The 17,266-nt window shown below is 41.2% G+C and overlaps 3 protein-coding genes; 2 read left to right on the forward strand and 1 right to left on the reverse strand.

The window, feature by feature from the left end:
• Positions 1–10,397: 10,397 nt before the first annotated feature.
• GSTUM_00001639001 (uncharacterized protein) lies at positions 10,398–12,353 on the forward strand (the record flags this gene model as incomplete). XM_002835811.2 has 1 exon in its annotated part: positions 10,398–12,353. The coding sequence occupies one exon, from the start codon at positions 10,398–10,400 to the stop codon at positions 11,460–11,462; it is 1,065 nt and encodes a 354-aa protein (XP_002835857.1). The 3' UTR covers positions 11,463–12,353.
• A 66-nt stretch (positions 12,354–12,419) lies between these two features.
• GSTUM_00001640001 (uncharacterized protein) lies at positions 12,420–15,856 on the reverse strand (the record flags this gene model as incomplete). The annotated part of the gene is made up of 7 exons (XM_002835812.1): positions 12,420–13,225; positions 13,298–13,649; positions 13,719–13,991; positions 14,226–14,984; positions 15,017–15,043; positions 15,096–15,156; positions 15,816–15,856. The coding sequence occupies 7 exons, from the start codon at positions 15,854–15,856 to the stop codon at positions 12,420–12,422; spliced, it is 2,319 nt and encodes a 772-aa protein (XP_002835858.1).
• Positions 15,857–15,974: 118 nt separating this feature from the next.
• On the forward strand, positions 15,975–17,161 carry GSTUM_00001641001 (uncharacterized protein). XM_002835813.2 has 9 exons: positions 15,975–16,101; positions 16,157–16,228; positions 16,321–16,343; positions 16,399–16,432; positions 16,517–16,551; positions 16,604–16,630; positions 16,699–16,723; positions 16,777–16,821; positions 16,882–17,161. The coding sequence occupies exons 2-9, from the start codon at positions 16,189–16,191 to the stop codon at positions 16,944–16,946; spliced, it is 294 nt and encodes a 97-aa protein (XP_002835859.1). The 5' UTR covers positions 15,975–16,101; positions 16,157–16,188; the 3' UTR covers positions 16,947–17,161.
• The last annotated feature ends 105 nt before the right edge of the window (positions 17,162–17,266 follow it).

A 17,266-nucleotide genomic window follows, 5' to 3' on the forward strand; every position in this document is an offset into this window, starting at 1 on the left:
CGGATTAGAATATAACCCGCCTTATTCCCCGGATTTAAATCCTATTAATCATGTCTGTTTGGAGCTTAAAAAGCAATTATACTAGCAGTATCCAAGACTTTAAAGTACCCCAGGAGGAAAAGAGGCTGTTAGGAAAAGGCTTGTACATATATTACCTTTAGTTAAGAAGACAATTCCTAAGGGTTTTTTTGAGAAGTTATGTAAATCTATGTCTGATAGGGTAATTGCAGTATTGGAGGCAAGGGGGGGTTATACAAAGTATTAGCTAGTTTTATTTAATATTCTGTTACTCTTGAATATACATAGTAGATCATTGACTATTGACTGTTAACCATTGATCATAGAGAGTTGGTTGTTGAATTGATTGTACACATACACTAGTAGAAATTGTCAATCCTACTATTTCCTGATCCATAGCGCAACTGCAATTAAACTTTGTCTCAGATCACAAACACTTCTGCTGAGTAACTGTAAGTTACCGCCTATTCCAGTAATTACAAATATTACCTTTACATTTTAGTAGTGGACCATTTTGGCTTCTAGATTTATCAAGAGACTAAAAGAAAATTTAGTGCTATTGTTTGTTAACAAAAATAACTGACCATCTAAGGTGTGTAGCAACTATCACTGATCACACTTATCTATTTTTAATACCACTAAAAGAAATTGCATCAACTCAATCAAAATCCAATCATATTATCTAATTCTTTTTTTTTTAAATACTATGCCTCCTATTCTTCAGTCATCTAAAAAAGCATATTCTAATTCATCAAATGTCTGAGTTTATCAGAAGGAGAATTCTTGTGTTATATGAGCCTCAGATAGGATATCAGCAGATTTCTGACTACCTCAACATCACCCTCACAACTGTGATAAACACAATTTCAAAGAACAACTTGAAGAACAAGGATAGGGAGGGTAGAGGAAGAAATCATAAGACTACCAAGTCACAGAATGATGGGATAGTAGAGAAAGCTCTTGAAAATTGCAATACTACCTATTTTGAGAACACCCAAAATGTGGCTTTCAATGTTTCTTCTATGACAGTCAGGAGAAGACTTATGTAAAGGTATCTTAAAAGATAGTTAGTATTAGAGAGAGTTTACTTAGATGAGGATCTAGCTTAGGAGAGATTAGAATGGGTATTAGCTCATAGGTACTAGACAAGAGAAATGTGGAGGAGTAAGGCAATGTGGAGAGATGAGATTACTGTTCAGAGGGAAGAAGGAAAGAGGAGAAAATGGATATTTAAGTAAATAAAAGAGAAGTGGAATAAGGATTGTATATCAACCTACTGTTAGGATAGGGGAGAGGAAAATTAACCAGATGATGACTGGTTTTTTTATGGTCAAACTCATAGTCTCTTTTTGCCTGTTTCTCCTGATTCTTCTTCTGCTGAAGATGCAGTAACTCCAAAGTCAATTATTAAGATTTATGATTAATATGACATTATAGGGATATAGAAAGATATTAAGGAGCATCTTGAGGAAGAAGAGGTTTTCTTTATCATTGACAATGTTAAGACTTACTTACCTTTTAGGAGATAGCTTAGAGTGTAGAGAATTACTCTTAGAGAAATTTCAGCCTATTTACCAGATCTCAATCCAATTGAACATGTTTGGACTCTAGTGAAAGATAAGCTTCAAAAGCATTATCCTGATCTATCTCTCATGAAGGGTTCTGAAAATAAGGTCAAAAAAGCTATTGAGGAGGCTATTACTACTGGTTGGGAAATTCTTGACCTAAAGATTTTTAATTCTCTAGCAGGTTCGATAGTGGATAGTATTAAAGTAATTATTAAGACAGATGAATAGTACACTAAATATTGATTTCAACTAAGTATTTATATTTTTATTTTATTTTTATCATTATTGTAATATTGAGGTTGGTAAGGGGATGGTTGTTATATGATTAAGTTATTTTTCTGTTTGTTATCGTCAGTTATTTTTGTTAACAAATAATACATATCTTCAATATCTGTAGATATTTTTAGATTTAGTCCTAATACCTAGTAGATATATAGATGACTGGTCTGTAGCTTAATGTTATGATCAAGACTGTCTGCTCTCATATGTCAAGATATTAGCAACATTAGCAAAAATAATACTTTGTGTCTAGTACATTCGAAGCATCAAACATATGAGACGAGCTAAATGTAAACTTCTATTCTGGATACACTGACATAGACCTAAAGAGTCAGGACATGGTCAGTATCTATCTGGAAGTATCAGATGCAGCCTAATGCCCACAATGAACTTGGATGCAGAGTATGTATAGTCTAGTCCGTCAGATGCTACTGAATTTTGCCTTGGTATTTCAGAAGAATTAATCTATAATGAAACACATAGAATGTATTTAGATGAAATATTAATTTAATTGCCAAAATGGGAATTCCAACTACTTATTTTTAAAAGAATAATGGTTTCATAATTCTTAATCAGATATATTATAAAAGAAAGATATGAATTTCAAAATTTAATAAAAATCTGGAAAATAGTCTGCTGCAGACAAAAGAAGTCAGGAGGCAGATGAATTTCATTCACAGCGGTCACATTAGGATGTAATATAGATCTTTAGGATGGACTCATTGAGCTGAATTTAACAGTATTTGGCCTTTATACAGGCGAGACCTGTAGGACAAGTTGGCTTTCCAGATGAAAATGTCCACTACTGGACAGAAAGAGTTAGGAGAATAATTAACATCACAACTAGCAGTCAGATATGGATGTGCTAAAGCTCATTAGAATACCCTCACAGAGCTGAATTGAATGGTATATTCCCCTAAGACTTACTATGCCTATAGCCCAAGTTAGCTTTCTTGATAGAAATGTCAGCTCCTGGACATTAAGAGTCAGGAAGATGATTAACTTCACAACCAGCTGTCAGATATGGATGTGCTATAGTTTATTAGAATACTCTCACTGAGTCGAATCGAATGGTATATGCCTCTTAGACATGCCATACCTGTAGCAAACACTAGCTCTCTAGATGAAAATGTCAAATCCAGGATAGTAAGGCACAGGAAGATGATTAACTTCACAACCAATAGTCAGATATGGATATTCTATAGCTCATTAGAATGCTCTGGTAGAGCTGGATCGAATATTATATGCCTTTTGAACTCACTATGCCTGTAGACTAAGTTAGCTTTCCTGATAGTAAGGTCTACTTGTAGATAGTAAGAATCAGGAAGATGATTAACTTCACAAGTGGTGAGATTTTGATCTGCTATAGCTTCTTAAAATTCTCTAATCATGCTGAATGGAATAATATAAGCCTCTGAGGTTTGCAATATATGTAGTAAATATCAGTTTAGGGTAGGAAGTAGCAGTATAGTTGTGGAAGTAGTAGTAAAGAATGCATTGTTGTCTCTGGTTTAATTTAAGTCCACACTAAAGTACACATTAATAGTGGGCAGACAACAATTTCTGATGCAAATTCCCATAGGTATAATTATTTACATGGATTTCAAGATTCCTAGCTCACGCTAAAGGTATTAGATACTTGAAACAAATATGTATTTCTTCACAGAGTATCAGAAGTGAGAATATTCCCTATTAGCTGTCTGAGGATGCAGGATAAGCAAGAGTACTGTGAGCACCATTGCAATACAAATTACCCTTGCTTCCAACTTCTGGATGCACAGGATACAGAAGATGTATGGGGCTGACACTTTCCTTATAGATGCAGATACCTTTGATTTGACGTAAAAGTTGTTTTTACTGGTGAAGAATCAGAGTTGACTGGGCCAAGTTAGGAGGTAAAAATTAGTACATTCTTGCTTGAGATACAGATGTATTGGATGTAATGGGATACTCAAAATGCCCAAGATGTATAGAACATAGCTCACTGAATATTTGTATCAGAATTGTTAGAAGAACCAGGATCCGATACCTAGGAACTATCCTAAGTAGGGTGACCCCACACAGAATTGGGATTGTTGGTCTCCAACACCCCACTTCGGCCCTCATAAGAGGCCCACACGTTACATCCTGTGACTATAATGTCACAGAAATGAAGATATTAGAATAATACCATATACACCGCTACTGGCCCTTCCACTGCAACTCATTTGCAAGGTAAATGAGAAGGGACCTTCAGTTAGGTCTGGTAAGTAGAACAGAGCAAATCCGTCAACTACCAGGAGTATTACTAGGCTTTAAAGATGGGACATCTGTGGTATGGGCTGTAAGTAACTTGACATTTTCGTATAAAAATATGATGTTAAATGTTAAAGGATCTCTACGAAGAGCTAACACATTCTAATCTACCCTACAATAATTAGAAGAGTTTAGAAATCCTAGAAAACATTACTGAAGAAGTCAATGGACTTCTTAGAGTGTTGCAACTAGGTCAGGGAATGTATTGTAGTTGCAGGGATTGTCACCAATACCAAATAACAACCAAAGCCCCCACACATAAGATAACTTGAGTTGCCAACTGAGGGATTATCTATCAATATGGTAGAATAGCTTGCTGTGAATCAATAGAAAGTTTTTCAGAAGATGTCAGTACATTAGATCAGGGGTTAGAGAGGTTTAAAGTCAGTAACCTAGGAAGCTTACATCAATGACTTCTCCTGCAGATATGACCCGTGGATGAAACTGATTATTTCATCAATAGGTGAGAAAATTTGAGACAACATAGTTTGATTTGAGAACTTGGTCATAAGTCTAATAACTCTGAAGATCTGTTAATTACTATCAGAAAAAGTTCAGTTCCCAATTAGCAAAATAGTAATTACTGACTAGCGTATGATGGTTTTCTGGGTCTTCAGGAGTGGGCACTTCAGAGTGATACCTGATATTGTGAGTTATAGTTAAAGAGGTATATAATTTGTATGAGATAGATGTAGTCCATGAACACTCAGATGCGGAATACAAATATCAAAGTATTTTCTAAGCTTTTAGACATCATCAAGCAATGGAGAAGAGATCTAAACAATATAACCTTATTTTCATAATTCTATTCTATTCTGTCTTATTCTTAGTTGTTATAAATAAAACAAGTAATCCATTAAGCCTTCCTAGAAAAATTTCCATCTATAAAAGAAATCTCAATTGGCCTGGATGATTCAGACTCTATACAGATTGTCACTGCCTAACAAGGATATACAGCTAATGTATCTAACAAAAGTTATTTTTTTGCTGAGAGGAATACCAGAATCCATTGTACTCACATTCAATAAAATGTATTTCCAACTATATGTTGTGATAAATCTGAGAGAACTTAAAGGTGATAAAGTTAAGTAAGACCTATTAAGGTAGGAAAGAAAAGCAGCCAGTATTATAAGATACTACTGAAGGAGAGGAAAGGACGTAGAGATAAGAGTACCAAAAAGGAGAGGCAGGATAAGTCTCCTAAGATAGAGGAAGGATGAAAAGTAAGGTCCTACTTTCTCTCTTATGTAACCAGAATTGGCAGGAAAAGTTGTGATTGTAGTATCATACAATCCTTCAGTAAAAGTCTTTGTGAAAGAGTATCTGAGATTAGTCATCCAGCCTCACTAAAGTAAAATGATCAACTAACAACATGCCAGTAAACCTCCATGATCATGTTACTTATTGTTTTTAACTACCATTCATGTTATTGTCTGTCTCACCTCCCTCTTCGATTATCTTTATTTAAAGTACTACCTGTTATACTTTGGTTAAATGTTTTGGAAAATAAAAATACGCCACCCCTAAAACCAATCCAAAGAGTGCATGCTATGAGATAACCAATACCAAGAAAGGAATAATCATTTCATTTTTTTACTGCCTTAGAAGTATCATGCAGGTGGCCAGCCTAATCGGTAGTCCCTGATCAACAGTAAAATGCTTTCTTATGCACGTAACTGAACACCAATCCCTGAACAATTTACCACAATCTAGTCACCCCTGAGTCCTCAACCTCCAACAATGCTGTGCCATTATCAGAGTTGCTAAGGCCAATCAAAAAATAACTAGAAGTGATTTCAGGGATCAATATGCACCTAGAGTCTCTTTAGATACAAGTATGCAAGAGTGATATCTCATGATTTCTCTTACTAAAATTTGTATAGTTGACCGAGTACTTAGAGAGGCAAATTTGAAAAATAAATTGCAAAGTCTAGGCCAAGACTGAAGCCAGAGCTCATTACAGAAAGACTGAGATGGGCTATAGCTCATAGAAATTAGACAGAAGAGGATTTTGAGAGGGTGATTTAGAGTAATAAATGTATAGTAGGGAAGTCTAAAGATCCTAAGTAGTAATAGATTTTGGAGAGCCTGGAAAAAGATAGCAATTAGATTGTGTTTACCCTAAAGAGAAGAATAAGGGTATTGCTCTTATAGTATGAGGATGTTTCTTGTGTAATATTAAAGAACCACTAGATCCTGTAACCAGAACTATTACTAAGCTCAGATATGTGAAACTGTTAAGAAGGTATCTTATTCCTGTTAATTATCATTTTCTTTTTCAATAAGATAATGCTCCTGTTTACAAGGCATATAGTATTATGGATTGGCTGGAGGATAGTAATATTAATATTATAGCACATCCTTCATATTCATCTGATTTGAATCCTATTGAGCATATATGAGTACAACTTAAAAAGCGTCTACACCTGCAGCATCCTAGGATAGCTGATACTCTAGGAGGAAAAAAGGTTATGAAGAAAAAATAGGGTGAGGTTCTACCTTTCATTTAAATTACAATCTCTTCTGAATTCTTTGAGAAATTGTGGAAGTTTATGCCTAACAGGGTGGCAGCTGTTCTAGAAGTAAGAAGAGAATATACAAAGCATTAATTTATGTAAGGGATAGTATCATTTATTTTTCCAACTTTAATTTTCTATACTTATTGTATGATAATGATTGATCGTAGTTGAATGGTCATGGTTGAACTGTCATGAACCTCGCCCATCGTACATTGTCACATAGCCCGTTGACTGCAACCCATGGACACCGATGGCATAATCAATATAATAAAACATGTCTTATATCACGAAGACCTTTGCTGAGAAACTGTACTAAACTTAAATTTTATAAAATAATAGACAAATATATAGATATTAAGAGTATATTTATATAAAAAAAAAGAAATAGTTGAAATTGGAATAGATAATTTAAGTATTATGTAGTAATAATACTAATAAAAATTGTTGAGAAAAGTAAAACCAATTTGCAAATTTAAATTCCAAATTCCGAAGCACAATTTTAAGCATTTAACACTTTTAATCCTAATAAATAGAGTTATTACCAGGGTGCAGTAGACTTGGTCCTGATTTGGAAGACTTTACATTATACTCTTCAAGTTGCTTAATATCCCTCTGGTGATACCTAAAGGCCTCACCCTACTCTCTACAAGATATTACACTGCATTCAGCCCTCAAGTAAAAATCCATCCTACAATAAGAAATGATACAATAAAAGAAGGCAGAGAAAACTATATAATTAGTTGATGGCCCATATTGCAGATTGTAAAAGATTTAACCCTAGAACTTGTACTCGTGTATATTAAGAATTCATGGTCCAGAGCAGGGGTGGTTGTTCTCTGTTGAAAAAGTAATTTTGGAACATAGGAAAAAGTTTGAGTTCCAACCAAGGGTCATGCGCAACAATTTATATGAATTAATTGGTTAAGAAACAAAGTAATATTGGTATCCTCGCTTAGCTGAATACTAGTGAAAGGTAGGTCAAAATAGTAAAATAGATCGTACTTATATTCTTTAGATGCTGAAGGAGAACTTCGAATGTAAAAATTGTCTTATGAATCCAAAAGTTACCATTCAATACGAGGGAAGGGCACATTGGTTGAAAGTTGTTGAGTGATATCTTATAAAAAAGTGAATAGTTTGTAAATATAAATGAGCTTGAATTGAGCATACGTCCAAATAGAATACATCATAGTTCTATACAATGAATCTCTATCTATACAATGGCTTTAGAATTCTACAGTCACAATCTGCTCCCTGTTCCTGGAAGTGCGAACGATCTACGAGCATGGCTTTTTGATGCTAAAACCTCTGATGATAATGATTCCTATTTTTCCTTTATAGACAAGCCTTCTAGTACCTCTACAACTTCTAAAAAACCTCACTCTAAATTAGGGTATATTATTGACTCTAATTCAGAACTATATCAGACTACTCTTATTCAAGAAGCCATTTTACCCACAATCATTGATAGCCCAGTTAACCTTGAATCCAGAAATGCGCATGCTAAACCTCCATGAACTTCCCCAATCCCAATTGAATATGCAACTGAGCAGCACCATACACCACTTCCTGCTTCTCTAGTCACTCACCTTGGCTCAAAGCAAGAGGTTTCTGGAACCAATCCTTTCCATGTCGAAGTTGACATTAGTCTTTGTCATAAAATCCGCACTCTCAAACACTACCTACACTGGCCATATCACCAAATTTTCTCTGCAACTAGAGTTGCACTCTCCACAGTATACTATATTACCCATTCACCTGCTACTCCAATTCGTCGTCATGTTCATGGCTGGCACTTCCTACTACATACTCCCCATCGCAAGAAACCTATCCAGTTGGCTACAGCCTCTTCTGAGAATCGCAGTAAACCATTTTCAGAAATGGCACGACTGGTAGGTCTTTCAGCCTGTGTCCATACACTTAGCAGAACCATCTCCTTCGCTAGGTACCATTGCCAGGTTATCCGAAAGAACCCTTTTCTCACTCAGAATACAAAGCTAGTATGTGTAACTTTGTCTTTTTTCTTTATTTTTTATATCAGTTTAGTCAACTATAAGAGCCAGCCATTTAGTAATCAAATACACCACTTTGTAACATTACTAAGCTTTGGAAATCATTTACTGGTAGGCCACTTTGGTGTGTTCGAAGCCTTTATACTGGCTCCTGGTAGTAAAAGTCAAAAGACTATTTTTGCTGATCTCATACAATTCCCTATAAAGACAAATATTATTTTTTCTCTTTTTCCATTCACTAGAAGCTTTTATGTCAGAGGATGATATTTAAGTCATAATTCTAATATCTTGTTAGACCACTACCAATATTACCAAACACTACCTTTAGGCATGCTCATCCTGGGATCATATGTATAAGGTTTGGGCAACAAGTGACTGGTGCAAGGTTATTTGAAGACGAATGTTCGTTTAATGTTGGAGGAGTACCAGGGCATATTTGGGTGACTAGAAGGCCTGAGGAGGAGTTTGAGGAGTAGTGCCTTGTGCTCAAATTTAAAAAGCTAAAGTCAATCATAGTGTAGTGATGTTTTATTGGCCACCATAAAGGTCCTCTCATTATCTGGGATAAAGCCACATGGGGTAAGACCATGAATGTATAGGGGTATCAAATATACATTTTACTGCATCTAAATCTATTCTGACATGAGGAGTCTACCCACATGGAGGACTATGTGTACATTCATCAGGATAATGCCTTACTATATCAGGCCCATTCTACAATCACTAAACTACAAGAAGATGGCCTCTATGACTACCTCCTCCCCTAGCCTGCAACCTCTCCCAATATGAACCCAATCAAATCTGTTTGGAAACCGATGAAATCACTCATCAGCCAGCTCCTTCCCCACCCTCAGTATAATTTGAATATGTGAGCAGCAATTAGCCACCAGTGGGATGTGATCACTAAACATAATTTGAGCCAAATTCTCAAGACAATGCTCGATCGTATTGACGCCCTTGTAGATGTCAACAGTGGCCATACCAAATACTAGCCTTTCTCTTTTTCTTTTTTCCTTTTAATTCTTCAAGTTGACTTTTAACTTCATGCATCTCAATTTATTATATTCCTATATGCTATCTCTGGCCAATTTCCATGACCAGATTACTTTTCATATTTTATTCTTATTGGCTGTACTTTCCTTTGTTCCTTTCTTTCCCTTCCTTTCTTTCGCATACACCTGTGTTTGGGTCTCTGTGCCGGAAAAATAAGTGATTGGAAAGGGAAACAGGAGGCAAATAAGTATGTACTATCAGTAACAACCAGTAATGATTATGATATCTTTTGTTTTCTCGTTCCTGCTTTGTTAAATTCAATACCTCTGACTTGGACAAAATTATGGAACACATCTGACAAGCGCTGTACCACTACTGTTTAATCTCAGACCCCTGCTCTGTACCATGAATTCATGATATACCCGAGTACCTAAGTACAGGGGTACGGTATGCAACTATGTTGGCAAGATACTAATTTTTGTTGAAGGAAAAAATGGCTGCTGAAATCTTGGCACGATGGCTGGAGTAAACTTGAGGAACCTCGACAGACCTAGACTAGCCTTCATACCCGGCACGGCTAGCCCGGGAGGGGAGGCGACTTGTGAGACCTTTAGACCGTCTCTTTATGGAGTTACCCTACCGTACTTTAAGATATAGCCCATTCGTTCATTGATTCATTCACGTGAACACGCATCATCAACAATCTCGACTCAATGCCGACTCCCAAAGCTCAAGCCGAAAGCCACCAATCCACCGGCCGTGCAGCCTACTCCTCGGGCAATTACGAAGCAGCCCTAAGACACTTTACCACAGCGCTTGCACAACCAAACCTGCCTGCGACCCTGCGCGCGAGCATACTGGACAACCTCTCAGCCACGAAAGAAAAACTCGGCGGTGAAGCAAACCTAACGGATGCACTGAGCAATGCCCGCGCGATGATGCGATTACAACCGGCAGGTGTGGAGGGGTACTTACGCGGCGGGAAGGTATTGCAGTTGCTAGGAAGGGACGGTGACGCAATTAGGTTATACGAATACGGGATTAACAAGCTCCCCAGCGGCGGCGGGGTCGGGCGGGAGCGGTTAGAAGCGCAAGTTAGAAGGGTGCGCTCGAGGATTACTCGGCGGGAGGCGATGACTAGCGAGCGTAAGCACCGTGATCCGTTCACTGCGTTACCCTCTGAGGTGGCGCAAATAGTGCTTTTGCATCTCCCTTTCCACACTCTAATGCTTGCGCGCGGGGTCTCGCGCGGCTGGAGGGTCTTCATTGAATCTGTGCCGGCTACTTTCGCTACGATGGACTTGCGCGAGGCGCGGAGGTCTGTTGGCAGTGGTACGTTCAAAGCGCTTGTTCGTGCCTCGCGGGGTGGTGTGCGTGTGGCGAGGCTGGCGCGGCTGGGGTCGAAGTGTGGGGAGTTGTTGGGGTATTTGGTTGCCCGGTGTCCTGGGTTGAGCGTGCTCGAGGTTTGCCGGAGTGAGGCGTCTGGGGATAACGCAATTGTAGGTGCTGTCAGGGATGGGGCGATTAGGGGGTTGCGATCCCTGGTTTTGGATCTTGTGCTAGATGTTAAGGTGGTGTTTATGATACTGCGCTGTTGTGCGGCGGGGGGGCTTCAGGAGGCGATCTTTGAGAGTGCGCATGCCACGGGGATGGTGAGGGGTTCTGACTTGCTTTTTGAGGATGCCCCTCTGCGAAGTTTGGGGAAACTTAGGATTGATGTTATAGAGTCGGAGTTTCACCTGACTGTTACTCTCGTAAATCGCCTCCCTGCATCATGAAGTATCATTCGTTCACTAACAATTTCATGCACAAAGTCCACCTTACTGAAAACCTTCCCAAACCTCCACACCCTCGAACTCCCGGGTGCCTCCATCTTCTCAGAAGACGAACACTTGAACTTTACCCCGCTCCCACACCTCACAACCCTCCACTACTCCCAACCCTCGCGCCCCCGCTACCCCTTATTCCCCACATCATTAACCTCCCTAACCATAACTGAAACCTTCGCAACATACACAACACCCGACCTCCTCTTATCCCCTTTACCCTCCATATGCTCCCTATCCTTCGACATAAGTCCCAGCCTCACCGTGGAAACCTTGACAATAATCCTTTCCCCCCCTACGCCCGTCAAATGTCTGACGACGCTCAGACTAGAGATGTGCCCGAGGCTAGATTTTACTGCCACGTTCGCGTTCTTGCGCGAGAGTGGCCTGGTAGAGTGTTTGCAGACATTGTCGGTGAAGGGGAATGCCGCATTCCAGGATGAGCTGAGCGTGGAGTTTTCGGCGTTTGTGGGGTTGCGGAGTGTGGATGTGGGGTTTACTGGGCTCAGCGGGGTGGGGGTTTTGAATATTGCTGTTAGAGCGGGAAAAGGGCGTGTGGGGAGTGGTGGGGATGGGGGAGTTGAGTGGATTGGAATTGAGGGGTGCGAGTGTGTGGGTGTGGATGCTGTGGAGAGGGTAAGGGGTTTAGGGGTTAGGGTTTTTCAGGGCAGGGTGAGAAGTGGGAGGAAGGAGAATGGAAGGAGGATTAGGTTTGAATAGCAGTTGGGTTAGCTGGTATAATACTTTGATCGTTATTCGTGTGAGGGATGGGCGTGGGGGAGATTTGTTGGCTAACTGATTGTATGACCATCCCAAACCAACAAACAAATACAATCCGTAAAATCAATAAACCAAACTATCCAGAAAATTTCTGATTTGACATGAGTAATACATCCCCCCAATGTATGACTACACTTCTCCCCCATCCTTCAAATCCCCGCCCCTCCTCCTCCTCCCCTCCCTCAACCTGGCAACCTCAACAACCCCACTCTGCTCAGCAACCTTCTTCTGCATTCTCTCAATCTCCTCTTCTGCCCCCTCCGCCCCCCCCTCCGCAAACTCGAGCACCAACCTTCTGCCCAGCAAATGCGTATCCTTCAACGCGTCCATAGCCCCCTGCGCCTCCCTGGCTGTGGCAAAATCCGCGAACCCAAAGCCCCTCGTGGCACCACCAAACTTCTTCGGCACACGCACGGAGCGTAGGGTGCCGTATGCTGAGAACAGCGCGCGAAGCTCCCTCTTACTGGCCTCAAAGGGGAGGTTTTTGATTATGATCTTGGTGCGCTTCGCAATAGATTTTTCTTGGGAGGAAGAGGGGGAAGTGTGCTTTTGGGAGGGCTTGATGGAGAGTTTGTGGCCGTCCAGAACGTACCCGTTTAGCGCTGCCATGGCCGCCATTCCATCCGTCTTGCTGCGGAACTCGGCGAAGCCGAAGCCCATGGATAGTGTCCCGCCCGGGTTCTTAGGATCGGGCTTTGTCTTTACGCGTGCTGAGAGGAAGCCGTTGATTGGTTTAAATAGCTCAGTTAATTTAGCGGTTGTAGTCGTAAAGTTTAGGTTCTGGACAAAGAGTGTTGACGTTCCTGCCTCTGCCTCATCCGTGGCAGTAGAGGTATGGGCCGGGAGGAGCAAGTCCGTGGCAGAGACTTTCGGGTCTTTACCCAATGCTACCGCCGCCGGTATCTTCGGTGCGTCGACAATCTTGGGAGTGGGATCTCCGATGAACAAGCCCTTTGGAGCTTTCTCTAGGAAGAGCACAGTCTCTTTGAAGCGGCTATAGGCTAGACTTGCGAATGCTGCTCTTGCAGCGGGTGCGTCGATGAACTCTACGACAGCGATTGTGCCCGCTGGGGGCATGAGCATTCGTGCGGTTTTGCCAAAGGGCTCTACCAAGTTGTGGATATCTTCTGTTCTGGTCCCGTAGGGGAAGTTCTTGAAGAGGATTGTCTTGTCGTCCTTTTCTCGCTTTTCGAATGCCTTGAGGTCCATCCCGTGCTGGGAAAAGTAGGCTTTAGTATCCTGGATCACATGTGTTTCTGCGTGCGCCTGACGGACAGCAGCGTCGGAGGATGTGGGGTCCAGTAATTCTGCTTTGGAAACTCCGAGGCGATCTGCGACGGAGGATATTACGGCATCGGCCTACCACATATTAGTACAGGAAAAAAATGAAAAAAAACAACAGTACCGGAGATTGAGAGAATTTATTACATTCATGTACATTGAGTTCCAATTGAAAGTGCTTGACGCAGCAGTTGCCTTTCTCTTTATTTCTCGCTGCTTTTTCAAGGGCAGCTGGGAGATAGCATACTCGTCCAGCTTGTGCTCGCGTTTAGGGGAAGCGGCTAGGATGTGCAGCAATCGACCTTGAAATATCTTCCTGTCCAAGGACTGATATGCTTGCACTGCATGTTGGGGATTTTTATAGAGTATATACGCAAATCCCTTACTTAAATGTGTTTTGTTGTCGACTGGTAGGTGGACCTGATAGTGGTACGAACGTGAGTTATAATTCTGGCGTTAGGTGGGCGCGAGGTAACATAGGGGTAAAGAAAAGGGGATTTAATCAGAAATTTTACTATCTATTATTCCAAAAGGAGTAATCATGTGCCGTAGCATAAGATGTCCCTATCAAAGGATTTCATCACTTCAACAGAAAGGAGTTAAGGGTAGACAGAGGAAATAAGGCTTTTAAGATGTAAAGGGAAAGTCGCTAACCTCTTCAAGATCGCCGTAAGGGGCGAAATATTGCCGGAGATCCCCTTCTGTACTTGAGTAGGATAGATTTCGGAGAAATAATCTGCCGCTTTGTGATATTGCATGAATCGCTTGTTCCGTTTCCGGTTTGGCATGATTGGATTGTCCCGATCTCTCCTCGTTTGCTTCCTCGGCTTGATTATCTTCCTTTTCCTCTTCCTCTTCTTCATCGACTTCGTTAGTTTTTTTGGTGTCCCGCTTTGTATTACCAATCTCTGATACACGGGCCAAACGTGATTCAACATCATCCATCAAGTCTAGCAAACGACTTGTCTTAGATCGCAACCACTCAGCGTCCGAAATACCAGTGGCTCCTTCGTCAGCAGTATTATACAGCTCCCCATCGCCTAGCTGCATGCGGTCCATTAGAGGACTCTGGTGTCTATTATAATCAACGTCCCTAGCCATGGTATTTGAAGAACCTGGCCCTTTCTTTCGTGCTGGGATATCTTCGTATTCCCCAGCACTGCCCTCCACGCCAACAAAGTCTAGCTGTGAGGCCTGCACCCCAACGTCTTGAGAAAAGGACACCAAATCTCCATTGCCCCATATCTTAGACATGGATTTTGGTTGCATGACTTCTAAAAACTCTTTAAACTTTAGATCATTTTCCAGGCCTCCGTGCTTCGAGCTTTTCTCGATATCAGACCGCTTGCGTTTGCCTGTTCGTTCAAGAGACATTGTTGTTGTACTATGGGAAGCAGATGGCTCATGTTTCCTCTTGTACGCACTTGACCCGGGCGTATGCGCACTCCATGCTCGCGGAAGATTCTCATCTTCTACCTATGATACCTATACGTTAGAAGGACAAACGCCATTGGTGGGTATGACATACTGCTCGCGCAATCTCAACACCAATCCGTGACATCCGAATGAATGACTTGTCGAAATACTTGACGGCTGCTAAAGCCTCTTCGGGCGTCTTGTATCCGACATATCCTATTCTCCGACTCGGGATAAGCCGGCAATCGGTTATGGCTCCTTGCTTGGAAAAATGCGATTTGAAGTCATCATCCGTAAATTTTGGCGGAAGTCCGCGGACGAAAATACGAGTGGACCTATCGAAATATTAGTAGGTAGTTTATAGCAATCGATGTTACATGGAGTAGAAGAAGAGCCTACATGCCAATAAAGTGGCTCAAAGGGTGGGCTCAATTCCGATTCGAAAGGGGAGACAGAATGGGTGAGAATAGGAAAAGGGTGAGAGGGGGAAGGGTAAGTGATGGAGCATTGAGAGGGAAAGGAAATCTTGGCAGTTGAAAGGAAGAAGAGTTTGGTAGGGTTTGCGGCTTGTAGCCTGCTTGGCGCGACGGTATTCAGATCGGTTATGCCTCAGTTCCCATATTGGGATGAATTAGGTTCGAATAATTCAATCCTTGGAGCATACAAGGGTAGGGCTCATTAACCGGAATCGATAAGTATTTGTTTGCTGATTAACCTCAAATAACTCTTTGATAACTTTCTATCTGACCTTTGTATTGGTCAATACCGGTAGTGCAAGAGTGGGAACCCATTAACCGAAACAGACAAGGATGTAATTTACTGGCTAACATCAAATAGCTGTTCAATAACTTCTTGCCCGACCCTGGCATGATACCACGAGCAAGGCAATGAACAACTCACGTGTTGGCAAAAGCTTGGCCCTCTAGAATACAAGCATGATAAATGAACAGCAAATGATCTAACCTTGTTCCTGACAACACCAGACCCTTCCCGAGGGCACCGATTCTGCAGTAATCTCACCCCTCTCTCGTGCCATACCCCCGCTCCTCCTCCCTCACTTTATATCTCCTTAAATTTCTTCGTCACTCCCCTTCTAAGTCTCGTCTCTGTGCCGGTACTTGATTCCGCCATCTATCGTCTACGTCACATCCACTTACCCTTCTCAACAGTTCAATTTTATCACTATCTCCAAGTTCTCGAGATGGCTACCGCACCCCCAAGCACTACCCCTGAGCCGAAGAGTAAGTTTGTTCTGACTCCCGATTAAATGGAAATCGTTCACTTTGGCCCCTTCGTTCCTGCAAACCGGTACACTAACGTCGCGAGTGCTTAGCTACCATCAAGTCTGTTGATATGGTATGTCTGAGTTCAATAGGTCGTGCCATTATAATTTCTAATCCGTATTTCTTAGACAGAGGAGATGTCTTCTATCGCCATCGACGTTGGTGAGTTTCTATGCACCAGTTTACTAGGATCCAATACCGTAGCGTGATTGCATGGAGGGCTAACCAACAACTACTATCTTGCAGCTAAGAAAGCGATAAATAGCAACAACGTCGAGAAGGTTTGAACATCCTTTACACCAGGCTCTTTACACTCTCTCACATTGCTTCTAGGATATTGCCCAGTATATCAAGAAGGAGGTTGGTCAATCCCTATCGCTTCACCCGGACTCTAATCCGCCGGCAGAATGCTAATGTTTGCTCTGCAGTTTGACACCAAATTTGGCAGCACATGTACCTCCTCCCTTGTGATCAATCTCTTGTGGGCATTTGTTAATAGATCTTAGGGCACTGCATTGTCGGAAGAAACTTCGGAAGTTTTGTTACTCATGGTAAGGATTTGATAGATGTTCTCCCTTTTTCAAAAAGCCAATACCTAATGTGAAGTTTAGAAACCAAAAATTTCATCTACTTCTACGTCGGACACCTCGCAGTCTTGCTTTTCAAAACTGCGTAGTTTACCGCTTACTTGGTACGGTCGGTGTCTGGTTGGGACGGCAGGAGAGTTGGTAATACCCCATTGTTAATTGACGATGGTTATCGCTATTCGCTTTCCTCTTCTTTTTCTATTCTCTTCCGGCAGATATGTTTTCGGAAGTTTCTCGGAGCTTGTAGGGTACGATATATATGACGTGAAATGGATCAATAAATACTTCTAAGTGATCTCACATGCTCCACCTTTTTTCAATTGTCTACTGGGCTTTTTTCCGTCTTGAACATTTGCGCCTTCGCAAGATGGCTCCCTCCTACAACTGAACCTATCCTAATCCTTGTGGT

The sequence above is a fragment of the Tuber melanosporum genome (genome assembly GCF_000151645.1).
Source record: "Tuber melanosporum whole genome shotgun sequence assembly, scaffold_119, strain Mel28".
In the NCBI taxonomy this organism is placed as follows: Eukaryota; Fungi; Ascomycota; class Pezizomycetes; order Pezizales; family Tuberaceae; genus Tuber; species Tuber melanosporum.

Excerpts from the sequence above, each read along its gene's own strand:
- GSTUM_00001641001 (XM_002835813.2), top strand. The coding sequence starts at position 16,189 with ATGGCTACCGCACCCCCAAGCACTACCCCTGAGCCGAAGA. Across the intron at positions 16,229-16,320 it reads CACTACCCCTGAGCCGAAGA|CTACCATCAAGTCTGTTGAT; the intron begins GTAAGTTTGTTC and ends GCGAGTGCTTAG. Across the intron at positions 16,552-16,603 it reads ATAGCAACAACGTCGAGAAG|GATATTGCCCAGTATATCAA; the intron begins GTTTGAACATCC and ends CATTGCTTCTAG.